A 25,289-nucleotide genomic window follows, 5' to 3' on the forward strand; every position below is an offset into this window, starting at 1 on the left:
GCCTCAGCCTCCCGAGTAGCTGGGACTACAGGCGCCCGCCACCACGCCCAGCTAATTTTTTTGTATTTTTAGTAGAGAAGGGGTTTCACTGTGTTAGCCAGGATGGTCTCTATCTCCTGACCTCGTGATCTGCCTGTCTCGGCTTCCCAAAGTGCTGGGATTACAGGCGTGAGCCACCGTGCCTGGCCAAAAAAAAGTATTTATTATGTTTTTTAGAGGTGGGGTCTTGCTGTGTTGCCCAGGCTGGTCTTGAACTCCTGGGCTCAAGTGAACCCACCTTGGCCTCCCAAAATGCTGGGATTATAGGCTTGAGCCACCATACCCAGGATCAGCCTTGTAATATTTGTAGACTCTGTAGTGATGTCATCTTTCTCATTTCTAATATTGGTAATTTGTGTCTTTTTTTTCTCAAGCAGTCTAGCTAGAGGTTTATCAATTTTATTGATATTCTCAAAGAACAGCTTTTGGTTTCATTAGTTTTCTTTATTGTTGGCCACAAGATTTTGGGGACCTAAAGGCAAGTGTGCTTCAAATAAATTTAGCCTTATTATATTATGTAGAATTGGGAATGATAGGTATTTCAGCTAATAAATTAATTCTATGTCAGCATTTCCCTAAGTATGGTGATGAATAGAGTTTTAGGCTTCTCTCAGGTATCATCTGGATTTTGTTGTTCAAAATAATTTTGTATTTATTGTGTTGCAGGTTAAAAAGTATACAGACTTAAAAGACTAAACTGCATGAAGCATTTTAGTTTTGTTTTTCCGTTATGGAGTGAAACTTGCCAACTTCACTTATTTGTAAGAAGAGACTCTGAAATGGAATTTGGAGAAACATGAATTTATAGGGTCTTTTTTTTGCCCATGTGCCATTAAGTACTTTGTAAAATTTAAAGGCCTATGAAAATAAGCTATGACTCTAATCCCTGGAAAGATCAACATTTTGGAAGTAAAGTTTAATACATTAAAACTGGATTCTGCTTTCAGAATTATAAATATTGAGCTACAAGAGACACTATACATCAACACGTGAAAACCTGGATATGGTTAGACAGACCCTAGAAGAGCGTATAGCTAATATTAATTTTTGTTATTTCACAAATTAAGATTTAACAAACATTGTGTGCTTTGTGTTACATCCTTCCATATTACATGGCCTTAAATATTAAACTTTGATGCAAAATTGCCTTGTTATAAAACAGATTGGATTATGTTCATTTTTGCCAGTTTGCAGTTGAATAGGAAGCAGACAGATAGCAGAAACTCTTGAATATACCAACAATCCATTAGCTACAGCTATTTTGCCAATATTACTGGATAAATTTTAGAATAACCAACCTGTGTGGGGGCAGCTTAGCTGCTCACATATGTGCTCACAAGGAAGGCTCATATCTTCAAAAGGCAAATAGCTTTTTTCTTTGGGGTAGGACCTAGCATAGTGCTGTCATAAGGTAACCGTGAGGAGAATCACATAAAGCCAGACCAAAGTGAATCAATTTACAATTTGAATAAACTTTGAAATCACAGTAAAAAATACTGAAAAAGTTCTAAGATGCCCTCAAAGATTTACTCTAATGCCGAAATAAAGGGGGATGCTTTCTTCACGTTTTCATTCATACTATTCATGTTTTCTCCTGATATTATATTTTAAAAAGGAAGTTTACATAAAAATTTAATCTTTGTATATTGGATTTTTTTTAATTTGGCTCAACTATTTTAAGAAAAGGAAGTCCTGTAATGATATCATTTGAGCTAAGCCAATTTCTTTTAGAAGCAAAAAATCTGCCAGATGTTGCTATTATGAAACAGTGAGCTAGCATTTATAATTCATTTGACACCTGGATATACTGGCGTAAACAATGGCTTTTTATATGATGAGGCAGTTCTAATTTAAGTTCAGTGCTTCATCTGTTTTCTTGTAACTTTATTAGTACTAATGGACAAGCCTAGGCATATGTCCATGGACTGCCTTTTGGCATTCAATGTTAGAAATGGTTAATAAGCAGGGAACACATTCCATCTGGGAAAGCTTCACTTGCTGCTGTGTAATTTTGAACCTATTTTTTTGATGTTTCTGGGCCTAGTTCTGTTGTGTGTCCCTGAGAGACTGAGGGCAGCACTAATTCGAATTATCTGGTAAAAGCCAGAGTCATGTAAAGCACTAGTGTTCACTTGGAAGGCATTCAAAGAAGGCATTTTCTAATGCCTAAAACCAGTATGTCGAAGATGATGAAACACTACCTTATAATTAAGTCAGCAAGAGTCAGAAAAACTATTTGCTAACTATAGTCTTCTTAGATTCCTCTGTTTTTGAGTGAATAAACAATCCCTTTTCAGCACAAAATAATTTGCATCACCAAAGCTGATACCTCTGGTAGCCAAGCATGCTTTACTTACTGCAATTAAGGTCATACGCTTGCTTTGCTATGACTTGTCTGCACTGAGGTTATTATGTATGAGGTATTAAGTGAAAGGAGGATTCAGGCAAATTCTTAAAAATTTATGTTTTAATTTAAAAAATTTTAATTTGGCACAGCCAGATTTGAAGTCATACTGATAGGGTCTCTAGATCCTGAACAATATTACTTTTTACAGTTTGTGAAGCATTCACCTACAAATAATCAAACTTTAATTAAAAGCTAACTTCTGTTTTTGATTTCAGAATCAACTGGTTTATATAAAACATTTGAATTTTAACTCTTGAAAAAAAAAACAGATGAATCTTAAATTCAGCTGATTAGTAAATAAAACAAAACAGCAGAAATTAAGCATATACCCCAAATTGTTTTAATTAACTTAGCCTTTTGTAGTTTTAGCATCTATTGTAATGTATTCTAAAGATAATAGGAATGTAAGTTATGCTACATCTTAGTGTATGTTAAATTGCTTTAATCATACCACTTAAGGGGTACTCACAGAATACAGGTTACCTTCCAGCATCTAGACCTCTCCCACTCCTCCCCGCCAGCCCCATCCCCAATAATAAAATAGAAGAATTTCATTCCAAGTAAGGATTATTGTACTTGGGAGACAATGATGTTCCCATCTTTGAGGACAGTGTATCTTACATGAGAACCTCCTATCTCTTACTGATTGTGAGTGGATTATTTCGCTGACCGTAATGTTTAGGTGTGCAGAATTCTGCAAGTTGAACACAGAGATTTAACATATTAAGTAGTCCATTTAACTTAAGCCAGATTTGGCTATACAAGCTCATTCCCCTGGAATCCTCCCACATTAAAGGAATTTTTAAGAGGTAAAAAACCCAAAAGGGAGTGGGGAGAATGGGAGGAAACACAGCATTGGGCCAAAGCAATTCAGCAAATTTTTGAAAGATGGAAAATAGAAGGAAGAATAGCAGTAAATGATAGAAGAGGAGAAGCTATATTGGGATTCCTGCCAGGAGGAAAATGATTTGAGAAGGTAACAATTTGCTGTGTAAACCCAGAAAGGCTCAGGGCACAGAGGCCCAAGTATTGAGTAATGCAGGGGTGAAATGGAGGCTATCGTGGGACTAGCTGGAAGTCTATGGAGGCAGGAAAGGACCCCAGGTCCTTTCCCACCCCATGTAGTCATATGATTACCCTTTTCAGAGCAACAGATCGGAGGTTTATTTTCTGAAAAACAAACAAACAAAAAAACAAACCTGATAAGCTCTAGACTTGGGAACACCAGACACAACTGGGTTAGTGGAAACACTGAAAATAGCATGGAAAAAACGAAAAGCCTGCATACTGAACGGGGATTTCCCTGGACCTATTTCCTGCCCTGTTTCCATAAAGCAAGCAGCCAGACCTACAAGTACTTTCTGGGCCCCAGACAAATTCTTCTCCGTAGAAACAAGGTAGCTGCGTTTTCTTTTTCTGGAACTCTAGTTTACTGAGATGTTGGACTTACTAATTAAAGATTATTATTTTTTCCTCCAGATTTATTGAAGTATTATTTAAATATAAAATTTCCCTACTTTAAGTGTATAGTTTTATTAGTTTTGGTCACTGTACACAGTTGTGTAACCATCACCACAATCATGATACAGAACAGTTTCCTGACGCTGAAAAGTTTGCTTATGCCCTTTGCATGATGATTGATCCCCTCCCTTGGTCACTGGTCCCAGGCAGTCACTGATCTGCTTTCAGTCACTATGGTTTTGCCCTTTTTAGAATGTCATATAAATAAACTTATGTAGTAGTCTTTTCTGCCTGGCTTCTTTCACTGAACATAGTGATCACAAGATTGGTCAGTCTTTGTAATATAAATATTTCATTCCCTTTGTGTGCTGAGTGGTATTCCACTGAATTAATATGCCAGAATTTGTTCATCTCTTCATCGGTTGATGGACATTTGGTTTGTTTTTCATGCTACCCCTTTATAGTCACACTCATTTCCTTCTCCCCCACTATCTTGAATCTGGCAACCAATAATTTATGATCTTGTCATTTTAAAATATTAGCTGGGCATGGTGGCTCACACCTGTAATCCCAGTACTTTGGAAGGCCAAGGCAGATAGATCACCTGAGCTCAGGAGTTCAAGACTAGCCTGGACAACATGGCAAAACCCTGTCTCTACCAAAAATACAAAAAATTAACCAGCTGTGGTGGTGTGCACCTGTGGTCCCAGCTACTTGGGAGGCCAAGGTGGGAAGACTGCGTGAGCCTGGGAGGCGGAGGTTGTAGTGAGCTGAGATCACACCACTACACTCCAACCTAGGTGACAGAGTGAGACTCTGTCTCAAAAAAAAAAAAAAAAATTATATACATGGAATCATACTCAGTTGGACCCTTTGAGATTGCCTTTTTTTTCTTTCAATATAATGTCCTTGAGATCCCTTCAAGGTGTTGCATGTGCCAGTAATTCCTTTTTACTGTTGAGTAGTCGTCCACGGTATGGATGTATCCCAGATTGTGTAGCCATTCACCTACTGTAGGACAGACATTTTGGTTCCCCCCAGTTACATGCAAATTGGATATGTGGAAGGGTAATTCTTTAGGAAATGTGGAGCCACTGAAGGTTTTTGTTTGTTTGCTTTGAAGACCTTTGTGGAGGGGAATAAAAGGATTGTATCTGAGCTTTTGGAAGATTATGCCAGCAATTCTACTTAGGATATTCTAGATTTTTTTTTTTTTTTCCCAAGACGGAGCCTCGCTCTGTCTCCCAGGCTGCAGTGCAGTGGGGGCTTCTCAGCTCAATGCAACCTCCGCCTCCCGGGTTCAAGCGATTCTCCTGCTTCAGCCTCCCAAGTAGCTGGGACTACAGGCGTGCGCCCCCACGTCTGGCTAATTTTTTGTATTTTTAGTAGAGATGGGGTTTCACCATGTTGGCCAGGATGGTTTTGATCTCTTACCTCGTGATCCACCCACCTTGGCCTCCCAAAGTGCTGGGATTACAGGCGTGAGCCACCACGCCCGACCAGGATATTCTAGATGGTCTTGATGAAGGGTGGTAAGAGCATGAACAAGACTTGTGGTCTTTCAAATTCTCATATATTCATTGAGATTATCTATTTATTGTCTATTATATTCCAGAGACTGAAACTGTAATTGTGTTAGATACTAGGGATATGAAGACTAGTATGACATAGTCCCTGTTCCCAGGAATTCTCAGACTAAGTAGAGGGCAATAATAGTTACATACAAATAAACATACTTTAGTGCTATAGATGTTATCAAAGAAGTCTACACCTGACTCATTAGAAATACATATAAAGTGGGAGCGTGAGGGTCAGCAAAAGATTCAAAGAATTATGAACTAAAATAACGTGTGTAGTGCTCAGAACAGTGCCTGGCACATAGTAAGCAGTCGACACAAATTAGTAATTATTGTTAGTAATGGTGGTATACGGAGGCAGGAAATAGTCTAGTCCAATTGATAAGCATAATAAAAAAGCAAGATAAGAAGTGCTTTCATGAAGAACTCATATGCTTTCACCTGCCTAGAAGTGAGAAGAGATAGATGCTTGCTCCTCTCCTTTGGCCTCAGGTAAGCTTTCTGTTTCAGAGACAATGGTCTCCAAACTTCTCCCTCATCTATTTGCCAAAAGGAGTATGAATAAAAGGGCCAATATTCAAACAGAAAACAAATATAGTATACTCTTTGCTGCAAAGAGTTTAAAGGTACATGCTTAACCTTGTGACCAGCTCCTCCAGTTACTGCTTGGACAGATCAATTGAAATTCGTCAATCGGTCTTTTCTTTAATAAGTAAATTAGAGCAGTAAAAAACATAGCTTCCTGTGTGTGGGGTGAAAGGTTGGAAAGTCACTGCTCATGAGTATGGAGTTTCTTTTTGGAGTGATAAAATGCTCTAAAATTGATTGTGGTAATTGTTACAAAACTTTGTGAATGGATTCAAAACCACTGAACACTTTAAATAGGTGAATTGTATGATATATATAGTTCAATAAAGCTGTTATTTACAAAAATTATGTAGTGATCTGGAAAGTTGATCAAGCGATTACTAGAATAAAAACAAAATAAAACATAACCATATACTAACTTGGTGTCATCACAGTTAGTTTCAACTCTGGTTCCTGAAAACATAGTTCTGCCTTTCTTTCCAATCGATATTTGAGGCCAGTGTGTTTCAAAGAGGCTCACCATTCCCACAAATATGTTTGACATGCCAGAACCCATTCATCCAACCCTGGGACTGTGGTCAAATGAAAGCTGGAAATAGGCCTGCTTTTCCTAGGCCAATTCAGTCTTCAACTTGCAAGCTCAGTGCCATCCAATTCTCAAACCCAATCCTGACCAAGGCCCCATCCAGAGGTCTGTATCTGATGTGCCTGTGATGAAGGCAGGAGGGAGCCTAGAGCAGTCACATCTCCCCTACCCTCACTGCATTTGAATGGATATACCTGGGCTCCCACTTATAAGTGAGAACATGAGGTATTTGGTTTTCTGCTTCTGCATTAATTTGCTTAGGATAATGGCCTCCAGCTATATCCATGTCATTGCAAAAGACATGATTTCATTCTTTTGTATGGCTGCATAGTATTCCATGGTATATATGTACCACAGTTTCTCCATGTGGTAGAAGTGACCAGTGTTCTCAAGCCTGTACGCCTGTCTGGCTGGGCCCTGATTATTTCTCCAGGGGTTAGGCTTTACCTCTTATGTTCCCAGGCACAAGCTGGGGTCCTCCCAAACTGGGCAGACCATGTGCTCGATTTCAGGACCCGTATTACCTAGAGATTTTGTTCTTAGGTAATAAGCCCAAGTTTGCTTCTCTTCTTTGAAGATGGTCATTTAGAGTGCTGGCTACTTCACTTGGGGCAAGCCCAACAGCCAGCTTAGCTGTCCTAGTTTCAGAAACCAACTAATTTTTTTCTTTTCCATTCCTAGGAGTCTACTGCTAAGATTTCAGCATGTCCTGTGGCTGAGTTAATCAGAGTTATGACAGGAAGGTACCGGGCACACCATCGCAGTGCTCCATCAATGCTAGTATGTTGTGTTCTTTCCTTCATATCAAGTCAACTCAAGCTTGCTCTACTTACCTGGTGTACACAGTCTAAGAACTGTAAGAAGACTGGAGCAAAACCACTCCCCTGACAGTTGAGGGTCAAGCTGCTCCTCTGACTGAATTTGTGACCAAAAGAGAGCCACTCTTTTTCAACCAACATCCGGAAGCCTTCAAGTGTCCTATAAAAGGGATCACTGAGTAACTGAACCAGGGATGTCACCTAGGGCATAAGCAGGATGGATTGTCATTAATTTTAGTTCTGAAAAAGTCCTATTACTAAGATAAAAACACTTCCTTCTGATGATAGCTAATTCACAAATTTACCTGGACAGCAAATTTGTTCACTAACCATTCCAGGATGGCCAATAAAATTAATTTTGTAAACTTGCCAGTAAAAACTAAAGCTCAAATTCATTTTGGCTACAGGTTTACTTTCAGGGAATTAAGACTTTAATCCTTAACTGGCCAGTTTGCTGACAGCAACCTTTTCCTAAGTTAATCAGAGGCCAGAGGATCAGTTAAAATCAATTCTACTTTTTGGCAGATGCAGATTAATGTCTTAATGTAGTCTGAACTCACACTTTTCACTCTGGAGTGAGTTAAGGCGGGGCTTATAGAGAGCCAGGGGATGGACTGACAAAACCCAGGAAGGATGGTCCGCGCCTCACACTGCTGGTCAAGGGCTCCATCCGCAAGCCTGCATGGTACATCTGTGGATGGGAGAGCCTGATGCCCGGAGCCAGAGCTCCAGGCTGCGTAGGGGCTAAGAGCTCATGGTACGGAGTTTTCTGATGGCTACCAGGTGCTGTTTAACACAGGACTTTCTCTGTCCATAAACACATTAGTCATTATACAAAAGAGTCATCTGAAGAATTTAAAAACGACCAAATGGAAATATAAATATAAAATATCAAAAAATATGTCTAATAGTTTACTTGTGCAGTGATGTCCCAGCCTTCCTCCAAACAGACCAAAACTGAGGAACCATTCTCAAGTACTTCTGATACAACCACAGCCAGCTGCATTATCCTGTGAAGCTAAGAGACAGGAAGGAGAACACAATTAGACCAAGAGCTTTCTGAGTGCAGAAGTCAGAGAGAGTTGCTTTCAACCCTGGATAATCAAACGACTTAGGGATAAAGCGCTTGCACAAAAGGACCACATAATGTTTTAAATACCTAAAGTTCTTTCAAATCAAGATTAAGCAATGACACTTTTGTCTGGATGCAGTGACTCATGCCCATAATCCCAGCACTTTGGGAGGCCGAGCCGGGCAGGTCATTTGAGGTTCGGAGTTCGAGACCAGCCTGGGCAACACAGTAAGACCCCATCTCAATGAAAACAACAACAAAATGACACTTCAAAAAAGTAGACACATTTTAAAACAATACATTCTAGTAATACATAATGAAATAAAATTACCTTACATGATTCCCCCAAAAGTAGGTGAGCTATAATTCCATAGAGTACAAAAAACAGAGATTCTATGTGGACTTCCCAACAAAAGACGGAAATTCAGATGAATTTTATTGGATTTAAAATTTGTTTTTCCATGATGTAGTAAGTTCTGTTCCAGATATTGGGTTTTTTTTTTTTTTTTTTTTTTGAGACAAAGTCTCGCTCTGTCACCCAGGCTGGAGTGCAGTGATGCAATCCTGGCTAACCACAACCTCTGCCCCCCGGGTTCAAGCGATTCTCCTGCCTCAGCCTCCCGAGTAGCTGGGATTACAGGTGCATACCAGTGCACCCGGCTAATTTTTTGTATTTTCAGTAGAGACGAGGTTTCACCATGTTGGCCAGGCTAGTCTTGAACTCCTGACCTCAGGTAATCCACCCGCCTCAGCCTCCCAAAGTGCTAGCATTACAGGCGTGAACCACCACGCCTGGCCTATTTCAGGTATTCTTAATTTTTTGGGAATTAGATAGTGGTGATAGTTACACAATGTTGTGGACATACCAAAAAGCGTTGAGTTGTGCACTTTTATCATAAGGATACATTTTATGGTAAGTGAATTATATGTTAAAAAAGAAACTCCTGGCTGGGTGTGGTGGCTCAACGCCTGTAATCCCAGCACTTTGGGAGGTTGAGGCAGGAGTAGTGCTTGAGCTCAGGAGTTTGAGACCACCTGGGCAACATGGCAAAACCCCATCTCTACAAAACATACAAAAACCAGCCAGGCGTGGTGGCATCTGCCTGTAATCCCAGCTACTCAGGAGGCTGAGGTAGGAGGATCGCTTGAACCTGGGAGATCGAGGCTGCAGTGAGCTGTGATTGTGCCACTGCACTCTAGCCTGGGTGACAGAGCAAGACCCTGTCTCGAAAAATAAAAATAAAAAAGATACTCCTATTTGTCTGTACTGTGTACTAAATGAGAAAAAAACTTTCAATATATTTGTGCTAAGTTTTTAAAGCCACATCAATTGGCTCAAAGTCCTTAATAAACAATTAAGGTATGAGAATAGTACATAGATTTTAAAACCAAACGTATAACATTCTAATTTTAAAAAATATTTTAATGATCATCAGACATAATTTGCAATTTGAATCCAACTCTGAACAAGAACAAAAATGAAAAAACCCATCTCTTAAACAGAGCTAGGCTACTTTAAACACAGGAATAAGGCAAATGCCCTACTCAGTAATGAGAAGCTCCTCATGTAACTGTTTCTACAACATAGCTATCACCAGGCCTGAATTCTTTTGGGCTCACAATTTGTTCTAAGAAATGGCTATTATTAAAAAGTCAGAAAATAACAGATGCTGGCGAGCCTGTGGAGAAAAGAGAATGTATATACATTTCTGATGGGAATGTAAATTAGTTCAGCCATTTAGAAAGTAGTTTGGTGATTTCTCAAATAACTTAAAACAGAATTACCATTTGACCTAGCAATCCCATTACTGAGTATATACCCAAAGGAATATAAATTGTTCTACCATAAAGTCACATGCACACACATGTTCAGTGCTGTACTATTCACAATAGCAAAGACATGGAGTCAACCTATATGCCCATCAACGGTAGACTGGATAAAGAAAATATGGTACATATACACCATGGAATACTACACAGCCGTAAAAAGAATGAGCTTATGTCCTTTGCAGTAACACAGCTGAAGCAAACTAACACAGGAATGGAAAACCAAATACTGCATATTCTCACTTATAAGTGGGAGCTAAACATTGAGTACACATGGACACAAAGAAAGGAATAGACGCCTGGGACGTACTTGAGGTTGGAGGTGAGAGGAGGGTGAGGATAGAAAAACTACCTATCAGGTACTATGCTTATTACCTGGGTGATGAAATAATCTGTACACCAAACTCCCAAGATATGCAATGTACCTATACAATAAACCTATATATGTACCCCTGAACACAAAATAAAAGTTAAAAAAAGAATTTGCTTTAAGAGTTAACTTTTAAGATGTCAATATCCCAAGTGGGCAGTTATTTTCCACTGTCTTTAGTCCCTAACTTTTGGTACAGGTCCACTTTCTAGCAAAGAGTAGAGCACAGAATGTATCAGAAACATGGATAGATAAGTTGGGTGGAGGGGTCCGTTTGGAGCTGGGGCTCATAGCCTGGGGACAGAAGGGAGTATCGATCAGTTCCTTCCACGGGTATGCAAAGCACCCTAAATTGCCTTAATAATAATGAACACAGCGTGATACATTTATAGCCAAATATTTATGTGGCGGCATTTCTCTTTGGTTTAAGTATCTTGAGAACAGTCACAGCCCTGAGTACTGACATCATTTCCTTTTTTTTTTTTTTTGCCTTTTAGTCCAATGTGCTGTGGGAAACAAGAGGCAGGATGCTTGGAGGTAGATGGAGGCAGGGGACTGGGAATTTCTGCAAGGTGATAACAAATAATAGGGGCCAGGCGTGGCAGCTCATGCCTGTAATCACAGCTCTTTGGGAGGTCAAGGTGGGAGGATTACTTGAGGCCAGGAGTTCAAGACCAGCCTGGGCAATATAAGAAATAATGGGGCTTAAAGACAAGGCCCTTTAATTTCTCAATAAAAGTTCAATTAAGAATATCCCAAAGTTGACTGAACTGAAAGATGATAGACATTGTTTTTTTTTTTCAAGCCTTAGGTAGGCTTGGGGGCATCCAGTGTGCCTTTGGTGGGTAGTGTGGGGTGAATCTAAAATCTAGAGACCTGGGATAGGCAGACAAATGAAAGGTGAGAGCTCTTGGGAGTCATGCAGAAGTTGCCCTCTGCCCTGGATCCTTACTGTATTGACAACAGAGCAGGAGCCCTGTAAATACACGCTGATTAAATTTACATCAAAGATTTCCATCTACAAATAATTTTCTCCTTAGTGTCCTATAGATACCAAACTTTTAAATACACAGAGATAAAAACCCAGCGATCAAGACTTCTACTCCCTCACCTCCTATACCAGATGATTTCCTGAGTCTGAAAGGCCTTTACTGATGGCACACAATGAAGGAGGAGAATGTTGGGGAGTAGGGGAACAAAGTATTTTTTTTCTCAAATACAGTTCTGTATATCTACTTGGGCCTCTGTTTCTTTGAGTTATAAAGAAAGAAGCTGCTTCAGACATTACCTGTGGGAACCACTCAGAATCTCCCAGTGCTTTCAGGAAGGTCACTTCTGAGTCAGTAGGGATGGTGCTTGGGATACAAGCCCTCATCAGCTTCTTAAAACTGGCTTTCACTTGCCGGATTTCATGAAATTCAACAGGAACAAACTCACAATTTAAAGCAAATTCTACCTTGAAGTTCTGCGGATGAAGATTCAGAGAATTAGGCAGATGAAGTGCTATAGGTAAAAGAGTGATGTTTCCAATGGGGCAGTGCATAATGATAAAGTTATTTGGGGCCAAATAGCTGCAGAGGCTGCCAATGGGTCAAGAAAGTCAATCTTGTACGGCAATGTGTCAGTGTTGGTGGGAGGAGCCATTCAGTACAAGCTAGTGGTTTGCCCAGAATGGCAAATCTAGTCCTTACTAGAGGTAGATTACTTAGCCTAAGAATGCGTTCATTCTGAGAACTGGAAGAGCCTACTGGTAGACTGGAACTTGATGGAGCTCATAATACCAAATATAAGTCAATTATAAGGCCATGAACCTGGAAGTTTAAAGAGAAACTAATGATACATGGACAGTATGATTACTCCAACAGTGTAAACTAAGTCTTCCCAAGATGTATATGGTAAGGGATAGGTAACACACTGTTGGAGTTCCAGACGGTACATGTATTAAAGTTTGTAGATATGCACATATTTGTTTCTTATTATGCAAGTAAAACATATTCATAATAAAAATGAAAAAAGATAGAGATAAATATTGAGAAAGAAATAGAAATCACTTTCTTACTGCCCCAAGACTACCAACATTGTGGTTATTTTTTTGTTTTTTTGGGATGGAGTCTTGCTCTGTCACCCAGGCTGGAGCGCAATGGTGCGATCTTGACTGACTGCAACCTCCGCTTCCCAGGTTCAAGCGATTCTCCTGCCTCAGCCTCCCGAGTAGCTGGGACTACAGTCGTGCGCCACCATACCCAGTTAATTTTTGCATTTTTAGTAGAGATGGGCTTTCACCATGTTGCCCAGGATGGTCTCAATCTTTTGACCTTGTGATCCGCCCACCTCGGCCTCCGAAAGTGCTGAGATTACAGGCGTGAGCCACCATGCCCAGTCCTACTTCTTAAAAGTCAATAATAAAAAATTACATGGTCGGGCACGGTGGCTCATGACTGTAATCTCAGCAGTCTGGAAGGCTGAGGCAGACAGATTACCTGAGGTCAGGAGTTCAAGACCAGCCTGGCCAACATGGTGAAATCTCATCTCTACTAAAAATACAAAAAGTAGCCAGGCGTGGTGACAGGCACCTGTAATCGCAGCTACTCGGGAGGCTGAGGCAGGAGAATCACTTGAACCCCGGAGATGGAGGTTGCAGTGAGCTGAGATGACACCACTGCACTCCAGCCTGGGCAGCAGAGTGAGACTCCACCTTAAAAAAAAAAATTACATAAAAAAACCACGAAAGGCTTTGTTCATTTCTATCTTTGGGATAATATTTTTTCACTTAATATATGTATCAACCTATATTTATATGAGTACTTTCTCATTTACATCTTTAATCCTTATGGAATTTATTTTGTGTGTGGTATGAGTGTTGCATTTGCAATTAAAGAATGCTATACTGATGGCCTACTGGTATATTTCATTTTAATAACCTGGTTGCCTAGCTCTGAAGAAGATTTAAAAGTCCTCTAACTTTTCATGCCAAAGAATGAATTAATTTTCTCAAAATGTTTCCACTTTCTTTTCATTGTGCCCAAATTACTCTATTGGACCATCTGCTTTTCTAAGATTAAAACTGCTTTCTGGAGATTGGTTGCACAGCAACATAAATGTACTTAATAATACTGAGTCATACACTTAGAAATGGTTAAGATGGTAAATCTTGTTATGTGTATTTTATAATTTTTCCTTTGTCTTAATAATTCTATTTTTAAGGAAGCTACTCTAAGGAAATAATCTAATAGGAAAAAACCCCCAGGGAATGGTATCTCAATTAAAAAAAATAACAAAATAACTTATTTGCTTGGAATTGTGACTGTAATTTTATATACAGATGATAAAGAAACCTAAACATCCAACAACATGGGATGAATAGTGACTAAAATATTTATGAAGACTATATGACATGGAAACATAATGTTAAGGCTTCAGATAAAGAACCTAGCAATATACATGAGTTCCTTTCTATTATTTTTAAAAACTTATAATAGACAAAACATAGTTTACTTTTCAGGAAAGGTAGATTCCTATTTCCCAACTATACATGAGCTAGGTATGCCTATCTTATAAACCAGGAGTTACTAACCAAAGTATTGAGACACTCCATTAGGTTGTATGGAATTTGTTCCTAATACTAGGTAAAGGCCAAATTCAAGATTATTTTCAGAATAAGTCACTGTAATTTATTGGCTTTCCTTTATGTTTCTTTGTTGGGAGAAAAAGGTATGGAATTGTAACTGGACGGCATTGTGCAAGCTAGAATGTGGCACATATCAGACAGATACAGAGCCCTATTCTACATACAAAATTGAATAAAAGATAAAACCTGAATGGAATATATAGAATAGCTGACAACTATTGTGCCAGAATGGTGGGATTACATTTTTTAAAATAATAATACTTGTCCGGGTGTAGTGGCTCACGCCTGTAATCCCAGCACTTTGGGAGGCCAGGGCGGGTGGATCACAAGGTCAAGAGATGGAGACCATCATGGCCAATGTGGTGAAACCCCATCTCTACTAAAACTACAAAAAAAAAAAAAAAAAAAAAAAAATGCTGGGCGTGGTGGCGCGTGCCTGTAATCCCAGCTTCTCAGGAGACTGGGGCAGAATTGCTTGAACCTGGGAGGTGGAGGTTGCAGTGAGCCGAGATCATGCTACTGCATTCCAGCCTAGCGACAGAGTGAGACTCCATCTCAAAAACTTAAAAAAATATATAATAATGATATTTTATTGAGGAAGGGCAGACAGAAAGAAAAAGAGGGCAGGAGGAAGAGAGGGAAGGAAAAAGGCAGCATCCCAACTCTTTCTTACTCAAATACGTATGATCACATAGCTAATCTGAGAAATTATGTGCAAAGAGAATGGCAGAGGGGAGTATTAAGGAGCTAAACCTCGGAGAGTGATTCGGATCACGAGTAAGTGTTGTGCTGAAGCATGGAAAGTCTGTGCTCTGGAAAAGACACTGGCACCAGCAACCCTGGATTGCTGTAGAAAAGGGTTCTATTTTTTGGATATAAAATTATCTACTGTATCAGAAGACACATATGCAGATTTAAAACTTGAGCATTACCCAGCAGTTTTATGCCCTCTACCCTAAAGGTTAGTGACTAAGTGGTTGCAGCAGTCCAGGCAGTGGGAGAAGAGCTAGCAAAGCCACTAGCCTGCTCCAGAAGAGATGACTCAGTTACTGGCATCTTAAGGGCCAAGCATGTGGGATCTTGCTAATGGCACCCTGCTCACAGTTTCTGCTCCACGGTTCAGCCAGAGGTCTGTCTAGGTTGTCCAGTGCCAACTGGAGCACTGGACTAAACGTTGAGATTTCTGAGTTAACAGATAACTTTCATGTCCTATATACCTACTGGTAGTAATGAAATTTATTTTGTAATGTGTGACTTGCAAAACATTAAATTCAAGGAATTGTTGTTGCTTTTGGAGGAAAAGACCATCTTTACAATTTATCGGCCCTCAGCATGGTGAAGCTCTTTAGCGCAACAATTTAACAGTAAGAATAAAGTTGATTAGCATCTAGTATTTTGAATTTTCTGACACGTCTTAGGACATGTGTCTCTTTCTATACAGCTTTGCGAAGTTTTAACAAGTGTTACTCAGAAAACCTAGACTTGGCCTTGCCTTGCCTCCATACATGGTACCACAGTCTTCCTCTCTCCATTCTTCTTTGTTTCTGTAGCCTGTTTTAGGTTTACCATAACAAAACTATCTGTTTTGCCATGGGCAGATTCCTGTGGAAACTGAATCAAGGCTGTTGAAAACACAGCCTGATGAAGCCTTATTTCTTTTTTTTGTATGTATGTACGCTTCCTGATGTTTATGTTGATTTTTTACTATTATGAATAAATATTTTCATGGCTAATAAATATGCATATGTATATACATGTATTGATATAAAAATTAATATATATAAATAAATACAAAAGGAGAGCTAAATTTTTTGAGATTATTAACTCCAGGTTAAGAATCATGCTGTAAAAAAAATTCTAGCAAAGCTGGTTTGTGATACCGGTTTTATAAACAGCCCTAGTGTATCCATAAAGTTTCTAAGTGAGAAAAAAGAAATCTTACCCTTAGTTGCGACTTTTCACCAAATATGTAAAGGGCTGCTTGCCGTTTCAAGAGCTGGTTTTGTAGGTAGGTGCTGTTACTGAAGGAGGCCGAGTGATCCTTGCCTGCCAGCCGGGCGCCAACATCAATGAAGGATGTTGGAGAGCTGATCAAGCGAGTGCTAGAGCGAAGACTTGCCCACACACCTTCACAAAAGCCAAAGTCACGGAGTGAGATAATCTAATGTGGGAATGCCACTAACTAAGGAAAAAGGTGCATGCTCTGGAGCTACAGTTTTAGAGGTCATAGCAAGCTGATTAATCTAAAAACCGTAAGTCATATGGTCATTTGCTACTTCTGTAACATAAACATTATCCAATATAGCATTTCAAAATCACACAATCTTAGCCTCAGAATGACCTAGCAAATCCCCCAAATCAATCCTATTTTATATTTTGATGTAAATTCAGGATTTAAAAGTAAATACTAAGATCTTAAGTAGAAACAGTACATTGATACTGAAAACAAAACACGCTGGCAGGAGGTACTAATAAAGTCTAGGAAGGCAAATGCTGAGTTATGCAATTTCTCAGGGCTTCATGAAAAAAGTAAGGAACATTTTTCTGCTTATTTGGTCAATTTAACATGACATTTAAAGATATGAAATAGAAACTTCATAAGTCTACTAAAATCTGAAGCTGGATTTGGAATTAATATTTGTATATCATGCCAAAACGATGTAATTCTAAACAAGATTATATTTTTCAGTATCCATGAAGAATGAGAAATTATAAATTTAGTAATGGGCACAGTGCCTCATGACTGTAATACTAGCACTTTGGGAGGCCAAGGTGGGCAGATTGCTTGAGCCCAGGAGTTTGAAACCAGCCTGGGCAACATGGTGAAACCCCGTCTCTACCAAAAAAAAAAAAAACAAAAAACAAAAAAAAACAAAAAGACACCTGTATTGGGAGGCTGAAATGGGAGGATCACTTGACCGCTGGAGGTGGAGGTTGCAGTGAGCCAAGATAGCGCCACTGCGCTACATACTGGGCAACAGAGTATGACACTGTCTCTAAAATAAAATAAAATAAATGAATAAAATGTACAGTCAGAAGCCGATATCTTTATTTTATTTTTTTTGAGACAGAGTTTCGCTCTTGTTGCCTAGGCTGGTGTGCAATGGCGTGATCTCAGCACATCACAACCTCCACCTCCTGGGTTCAAGCGATTCTCCTGCCTCAGCCTCCTGAGTAGCTGGGATTACAGGCATGCACCACCATGCCTGGCTAATTTTGTATTTTTAGTAGAGACGGGGTTTCTTCATGTTGATCAGGCTGGTCTCAAACTCCCGAACTCAGGTGATCTGCGTGCCTCAGCCTCCCAAGGTGCTGGGATTACAGGCACGAGCCACCGTGCCCAGCCAGAAGCAGATACCTTCTAAGAGAAAGGGCAAGCTAAAATGCTAGCAGAGTCTCAATGAGATAAGCTGACCTTAGTTATATTAATTAGAAAAATCAAGGATTTCTATATGCAAGTGAGACTATTAAATATCAAACATCCAGACACAAAGGCATGTACTAATTCTCAAATTTGACTAGCATTGTATCACCTTCAAATCAAGAGGCCCTCATAAATGCCTGTAGAACTGTGGTGTTTATCTCACTGATGGGGTCACAGGGATACAGGACTTTCCTACTGCCTCCCTAAAGTGGGTTTTCTTCTTTAGATCTAGAAAGCCTGTTTGAGAAGCTTTAGTCTTTTCCTAGTATTAAAGTCATGTTTCTAGGTGACCAGAAGTCACCATGATGTCACATCTGCTTCTCTTTCTCTTTATAAGCATTTACGGGGTCAGGAGACCAGTTCCCAAGAAAAGTTTTTATTGGTCATTTCAGCTTCACATGCACGAATCTTTCTTTGAGATGGAGTTTCACTCTTGTTGCCCAGGCTGGAGTGCAATGGCACGATCTCGGCTCACCACAGCCTCTGCCTCCTGGGTTCAAGTGATTCTCCTGCCTTAGCCTCCCGAGTAGCTGGGATTACAGGTGCACACCACCACGCCCGGCTAATTTTTGTATTTTTAGTAGAGATGGGGTTTCACCATCTTGGTCAGGCTGGTCTTGAACTCCCGACCTCAGGTGATCCGCCCGCCTCAGCCTCCCAAAGTGCTGGGATTGCAGGTGCGAGCCACCACACCCGGCCGCATGAATCTTTCTACGTAGTTTACGAGGTTTTCTTAGACATTATGGCAATTATTAATTTTTTTGTAAATGGAATCAGAGGAAATTCAGAATGCAGATGAGAATAAAGGATATAATTTTACAAATGCAAAAAAATTACTTGTAACATATGTAGTTTCACATGAAGATGGTTTAAAAGAGTGATATATCAGGACACATAATACAGTACCTTGATTATGGACTCTTCCCTTAGCTGAAGATTTGGGATTTGACTGAGTAAAACATTTATCTCTGTACCCATGCACTGGTAGGTAAGATTAAAGACAGAAAGAGAAATAAAATGTATATAGCAGCAAATGTCAGAGCAGATTGAGTAAGAGAAGAATAGGCTATTTAATTTTTAAAATTAGCAGGGGAAAAATGTAAATATAATAAAAGTAGAAGATTTAATTAACAAACAAAAAGCTGCACAGTCACAAAAAAAAGATGCATTGAGTACCTGTTAAATGAAATTTCAGCACCTGTTTATAAATACTATAAGCACAATGAAATGGACAGCACACAGCAGAAGGTGCCACTAAAAAATTATACCAAATGGAATAAGCTTTTGAAGATTGTCATTGTCAGAAACAAATTTTTATAATAAAATTAAGGAATTTGGGGTGTGTATGGGTGAATGTTAGGAATACATTGGTCCTCATATTGAAGGAGACTGGCGAATGCTGCATGTTGTACAACACCAGGAAACAATGAAGCTCTAGCAACCATTTGGAATAACTAAGGGCATGTTTTTGCAGTAGAGCATTAAGCATTGCCACGCTATCTTCCTCTTCTCTTTTCATTTGGAAATTATATTTATTTTCCATAAATAGTTATGAGCAGCAAAAATTCATAATCCTGTGACAATGCCCAATATCACTAATAATACAGCTTGTGATGACTGAAGTAATGACTTCTCTTAAAATCCCTACTTGCACCAAAACGATAGGCAGTATTAGAGATAATAGTTTTGTAATTTGAGTAATATATTTTTTTCCAACAGAAAGGGGTTTATGATGATGGCAAACCAAAAATTGTGAGCAGTTTTAGCACTTTCCAAGCAAACAAATTGCTCAAGTCAATTAGAAGAAATGATTTTATATTTATTCAGGATTACAATCTTTAATAGTAGTATTAAGTTATAAAATGCAAAAGTGTATAACATATGACATAACAAAAATCATTACAAGTGAGTTTTCACTCCCACTTCACTCCTTTGGAAGCAGAAAATGAAGGGCACTGATGGCTCTGGTGGCCAAAGGAAGTCAGAAAGTAAGGGCTGCAGAGGTGCTGGCTGATGACAGACAGAGAATGTGACTGCAAGATGGAACAAAGGCTTGGGACATGGCCAAGGCACACTGTGTGGCCTCCTCTGTGTTGGCTGACTGCTCTCCTTTCTGCCAAAATTTTGAACTTTCCTATTGAATATGGGACACTAAGATGATGATAGTGATGCTTGAGTAGTTCCTGATTCTGAGATACTGTTCCCTGAACACATCGCACTTTCTTATGCTAGTCTTACTGCCTGGAATGATTTCCCCCATTTCCTTACCTGACACATTCCTACTTAACCCTTAAGATCCAGATACAATATTAGCACCTCTTAAAGGCATTCCTGACTGCTCCCAAGCTGAGGAGCTCTATTTGAACTTTGATCACATTGTGTCATGATTATCTGTATATTCTTTCACTCTACAAGATTGTGTGTGTGAAAGGAAAATAAAAACTCAGGACTCCAGTTCACTACGTCAAAAGGAAAAAATTAGGCTGAAAGGTGAGACATAACAAGAAGCTGCTTTTCCTTTTGTTCCTAAACAAACAGCTACAGTTAAAAGGTTAAATTTATCCACAGGTAGCTACTGGTATGTTCACTTTATCTTACAGACGAATACATAATTGACTATTCCCCTACCTGCTCCTTTTTTCTTGCAACATGTGGATTACTATACCCTCCCTCTTTCTCGTTTAAATATTAAAGCCCTCAAAATCATTGTTGGAGAAAGGCACAGACCTTTCTCCAGGGCGAGTCCTTAACCTTGGCAAAATAAACTTCTGAATTTATTGAGACCTGTCTCAGGTACTTTTTGGTTTACATGTGCTTGTGAGGGCAGGCACCTAATCATGTTTATTCTCGTATCCATGCTGAGAGCCTGAAATACAGGCACTCAAAGAATTTGTTGATTATTTACTTTTTGCAAACCAATACATTGTGAGCTGTTGTGACTCATTATTGTATCTTCAACCCAATTATTTGCACTGAAAGAGTGAAAAGGGGGTATTAAACAAAAAATATTAAGGACTCCCCCAAACAGAGGCTCATCAATGAAAAACTGCCAAGTTTTGGCCAATTAGTAGAAAATCCGCAATGATAAAATGGCCAGTACTGATATGGGGCCAGCAGGGAGCTTTGAGAATTCTAATCCCATCTGGAAGTCATTTTAACCAAAGGAATTAGACTACCGCATTGGTTGTTGGTGGTGAGGTCTACTTAGATTTCCTGAATGATTTCTAGATGTCCTGGGCACTTAACACCAGCAAAACGTCTTAAGCTGTGTTTTTCCAAGCTGCAGGATCCTCCTTAGTGGCTTGGGAAATCACTCTAATAGGTCAAATCAGTATTTTTTTCAAAATTAAACATTACAGTTGAAAATACTAATGAGCACTGCATGTGGTACGGATAAATATTGTTTCACAGAACTTTTGTTTTAGTGTATACATTATACATTTTGCATGTGCCTTAGTACTACCTGAATTGTGATATAAAATGAATGGGTATATATACATATAAATATAAAATACATTTCTTACTGCGAGTCATGATCAAACAAGTTTGAAAGTCACTGGCTAGACCTAGGGCATATGCCTTCTATCTCTTGCCTTAGATCAGTAAGGCTCAAAGCAATTTAAATGCAAATGTCGACTTTCTTCCCATTTCAGCAGAGTATTAGGCAATGGCAATGATAACAATAACTATAATAATAATGACAACTAACATCTATTAAAATGCTACTATGGGCTAGTTACTAAGTTAAATGTTTTACATATACTATTTAATTTATTCCTCATAACTACCTTAAAAGTCTATATTATTTTTTAAAGATGAAGACACAGAATTAAGAGGTTTCCTAATTTGCTTAATCACACAGTAAGTAGTGGGACTATGGTTTGAATTAGAATGTAACTAAACTAAACTCTTTTTTTTTTTTTTTTTTTTTTGAGACGGAGTCTCCCTCTGTCCCCCAGGCTGGAGTGCAGTGGCGCGATCTTGGCTCACTGCAAGCTCCGCCTCCCGGGTTCACGCCATTCTCCTGCCTCAGCCTCCCGAGTAGCTGGGACTACAGGCGCCCGCTACCACGCCCGGCTAATTTTTTGTATTTTTAGTAGAGACAGGGTTTCACTGTGTTAGCCAGGATGGTCTCGATCTCCTGACCACGTGATCCGCCTGCCTCGGCCTCCCAAAGTGCTGGGATTACAGGCGTGAGCCGCCGCACCCGGCCACTAAACTCTTAATGTATCGTTTCCTGAGGAACCATGTGACCTTGGACCCAATCAGTAAGAACTGGCTAAGGGGACTGCTTCAGGGAAGATATGACACAGTTCATTTTCCCCATGGGAATGCGTTACTGTTCAGAGAACTAGTGTTTCTTAAGCACGGGTGTTATTTCCTCTACTCTGTTCTGACGAAAGGGGAGAGGGAAAAGAGATGCTTAGGTCACATGTGGGGCCTTATTTATCACTGTGATCTTATACCTGGCCCCGTGCATGAGACACTAGATGTATTCAGTAAATATATCTGCACTGATACGATGCAACACTGAACTAATTCTAGTCCCAGTTATACTAATATTTGCTATGCAGCCTTGGCCAAGTCACTTAATCTCCCTGGGCCTCTTTAAATACATATCCTGGAGGTTATTTCAAGAATAAAATAATACATGGAGAAAAACTTAAAATGTAAAGGATGAAAAATTAAAAAGCTGCCTCCACGTGGCTACTTCTCAAATATACCCAGCTATTATATTTTGGTATTTGAGAGGCAGTACTAATTTTCTCAAGGCATTTTTCTACTCAACAAACAAATTTATCCAAGTTGTAAGTATATGTGCTTCCCCATTGGGCTTAAATGCTACTTTAATTTTAAATGAAAAACAATGTGATCTATTCACTTCTTGCTTTTAAAATGATTCTTAGGTAAAAAAGGATGCAGCCCTTGCATTAGGAACTCACCAACATGCATGCTGAATGCAAAGTGATCACCCTGACTGAAAAAGAGGTGAAGGTCAATTTTAACCCTGGCTCATCAGACCAGGAGAGACACACAGTGGAAATAACATAAGAAAACTTGGAACTAAGACTGTACGACAATGAAAAGAATGAAAAAAATTGTGAAAATAGGGGAGCAAAAAGAAAAAGGCTAGGAAGAAGAACTAGGGGTTAGGGTAAAAAAAAAAAAAAGAAGAAGAAGAATTAAATGATAGGAGGCTCCTCCCACAGTGGTATCTAACTCTGGAAGAATGAAGAGACTCTGTACTGTGAGTCGGTACAAGGAAATGAATTACTTGCAAGGCATGGGCATGTCTATACCTAGTCTTGCCCTGGCCAGTCTAAATGTGTGTCTGCCTGGTATGTTCACATAACAGAGAATCTTTTGATACCCTTAACTTGCTTGCCCCAGTTCATTCGTCCTACTTTGAGAAGGAATGACACTATCAGAAGAAACACAGAAAGCAGCTCTAGAGATCACAGAGAATGTTGAAGGTGTCAGGAAACAGCAGTATCTCTTTGTCCAGTTTATCACTGGGACTTTACAAGGTTTTGGAGGCTTTAGGAGTGAAGAGTTAAGAGATGGAGTAAAAGAATGAGATTTGCGTTTCTGGATTTTAGTTTAAGATACCAGAGTGACAGGCACCTCGTTAGGAGTAAAAAACTGTCATAAGGAAACAAGCCAAATTCACAGTAATTTTCAGCAGAAAGTATTTGAGAAGGGTGTCAGAAATAATATTTATAGCCTCAGATATGCACATAGTGGTCATAAGTTAAATAGGAGATTTTAATCTGAAAAGGTAAATACAGCCTTCTGGGTGCCTTTAGGATTAGCAAAGAATGGAGTCATAAGAATATAACCACTACTGGGAATTCCCTCGTATAAAAGAAGCCAAGAGTTGGAGGCCAGTGTTAAAAAAGAAGATAGTGTAGTTGAAAAAGATTGTTAAGGCCGGGTGCCGTGGCTCACACCTGTAATCCCAGCAATTTGGGAGGCTGAGGTGGGTGAATCACGAGGTCAGGAGATTGAGATCATCCTGGCCAACGTGGTGAAACCCCATCTCTACTAAAAATACAAAAATTAGCTGGGCACGGTGGCACGTGCCTGTAATCCCAGCTACTCGGGAGGCTGAGGCAGGAGAATTGCTTGAACCAGGGAGTCTGAGGTTGCAGTGAGCCAAGATCAAGATCGCTCCACTGCACTCCAGCCTGGTGACAGAGTGAGACTCCATCTCAAAAAAAAAAAAAAAAAAGAAAAAGAAAAAAAGAAAAAGATTGTTGAAAATCCATGAACCTTGAGTACCAACATAATAGGAGGAGACAACTGTGCAGCTACAATTTATATTATAGGCCACCTGGCCAAATGTTGGAATGGATAACATGGTGACATGTACAATGGCAAAATACAAGATCAGGTTGTGGGGTGGGAGGGCTTCAATTAACTAGACATCTGCTGAAAGTTGCACTAAAAGTTGAGTGGAAAAATTACTGACTTTCCTTGCTGACAATGTAAACTTTCATATGGTAAATAAAGCAGTAAGGGGAAATGCAATCTCGAACCAAATTCTGACAAGAGTGCTTAGCAACTGAAACACTAGGAACCTTAGGAAAAAAATCACTGTACCATCTTTTAGTTCAAATTCACTGAGAAAGAAATGATGAGAAGAACGAAGCGTGTATCTTAAACTTTAAAATAATAGTACTCTAAAAATTCAGAAAAATGATATATATGGCTGTAACGGGTTGAAATGTGTCCCCCTCCCAAAATTTATATGAAGTCCCAACCCCCAGTGCCTCAGAATATATATCATTAGTTAAGATGAGGTCACACTGGAGGAGAATGGGCCCCTAGTTCAATATGACTGGTGTACTTATAAAAGGAGAAATCTGGAGCCAGACACAGAGGGAGAATGCCATGTGAAGATGAGGGCAGAGATTTAGGTAATGCTTCCAGAAGCCAAGCAATGCCAAAGATGGCCAGCAAACCTCCAGAAGCTAGGAGAAAGGCATGGAACAGATTCCTCCTCACAGCCCTCAGAAGGAACCAACTCCCTGACACCCTGATCTTGGACTTCCAGCTTCCAGAACTGTGAGACAATAGTTGTTTAAGCCACCCAATTTGTGGCACTTTGTTACGGTAGCCCTAGGAAACCAATACAACGACTTCAAGGCCTGACACACTCATTGGAAAGATGACTCAAGGAGGTTGAAAGCTCTTAGGAAATCCTGCAATTACAGAAAGTTCTGACGAGGCAGGAAAAGAAAGTATCCAAAAAACCAGTATGACCACTAGGAGATGTGTACAGTTTTCAAAAGGGAAAAAAGTGAATTTTGTAAAGTAGAATCTTTATGTTGATTCTGAACCAAATTCTAGGAATGGATTATCAATGGACTATTTATAATTACTTTAAAAAAAAAAAAGCACTGATTCCTATAATAAATCACAGCAAAATAACCATAAAACCCGTGGTGATGCAGTGAATTGTTTGAAAGACTGGCAAATAGTGGATTAA

The 25,289-nt window shown here is 39.4% G+C and overlaps 1 protein-coding gene across 7 annotated transcripts in view; it reads right to left on the reverse strand.

Annotated features, from left to right (window-relative positions):
- SBF2 (SET binding factor 2) overlaps positions 1-25,289 on the reverse strand; it is a 516,757-nt gene that overhangs the window by 22,012 nt on the left and 469,456 nt on the right. For 4 of the 7 annotated variants that reach the window (XR_010147145.1, XR_010147144.1, XM_016920369.4 and 1 more), the window contains 4 exons: positions 16,316-16,500; positions 12,034-12,210; positions 8,393-8,494; positions 7,492-7,677 (listed from right to left, as the gene is read on the reverse strand). Coding sequence is in view for 4 of the 7 variants with exons in the window: in XM_016920369.4 (XP_016775858.4) it covers positions 7,492-7,677; positions 8,393-8,494; positions 12,034-12,210; positions 16,316-16,500 (650 nt within the window). In the remaining 3 variants the exon portion in view is untranslated. Of the gene's footprint in view, positions 1-7,491; positions 7,678-8,392; positions 8,495-12,033; positions 12,211-16,315; positions 16,501-18,703; positions 18,779-25,289 lie in introns of all 7 variants that reach the window. The other 3 variants (XR_010147143.1, XM_063782782.1, XM_063782783.1) reach the window with 1 other exon arrangement.

Source organism: Pan troglodytes, chromosome 9 (assembly GCF_028858775.2).
Source record: "Pan troglodytes isolate AG18354 chromosome 9, NHGRI_mPanTro3-v2.0_pri, whole genome shotgun sequence".
NCBI lineage: Eukaryota > Metazoa > Chordata > Mammalia > Primates > Hominidae > Pan > Pan troglodytes.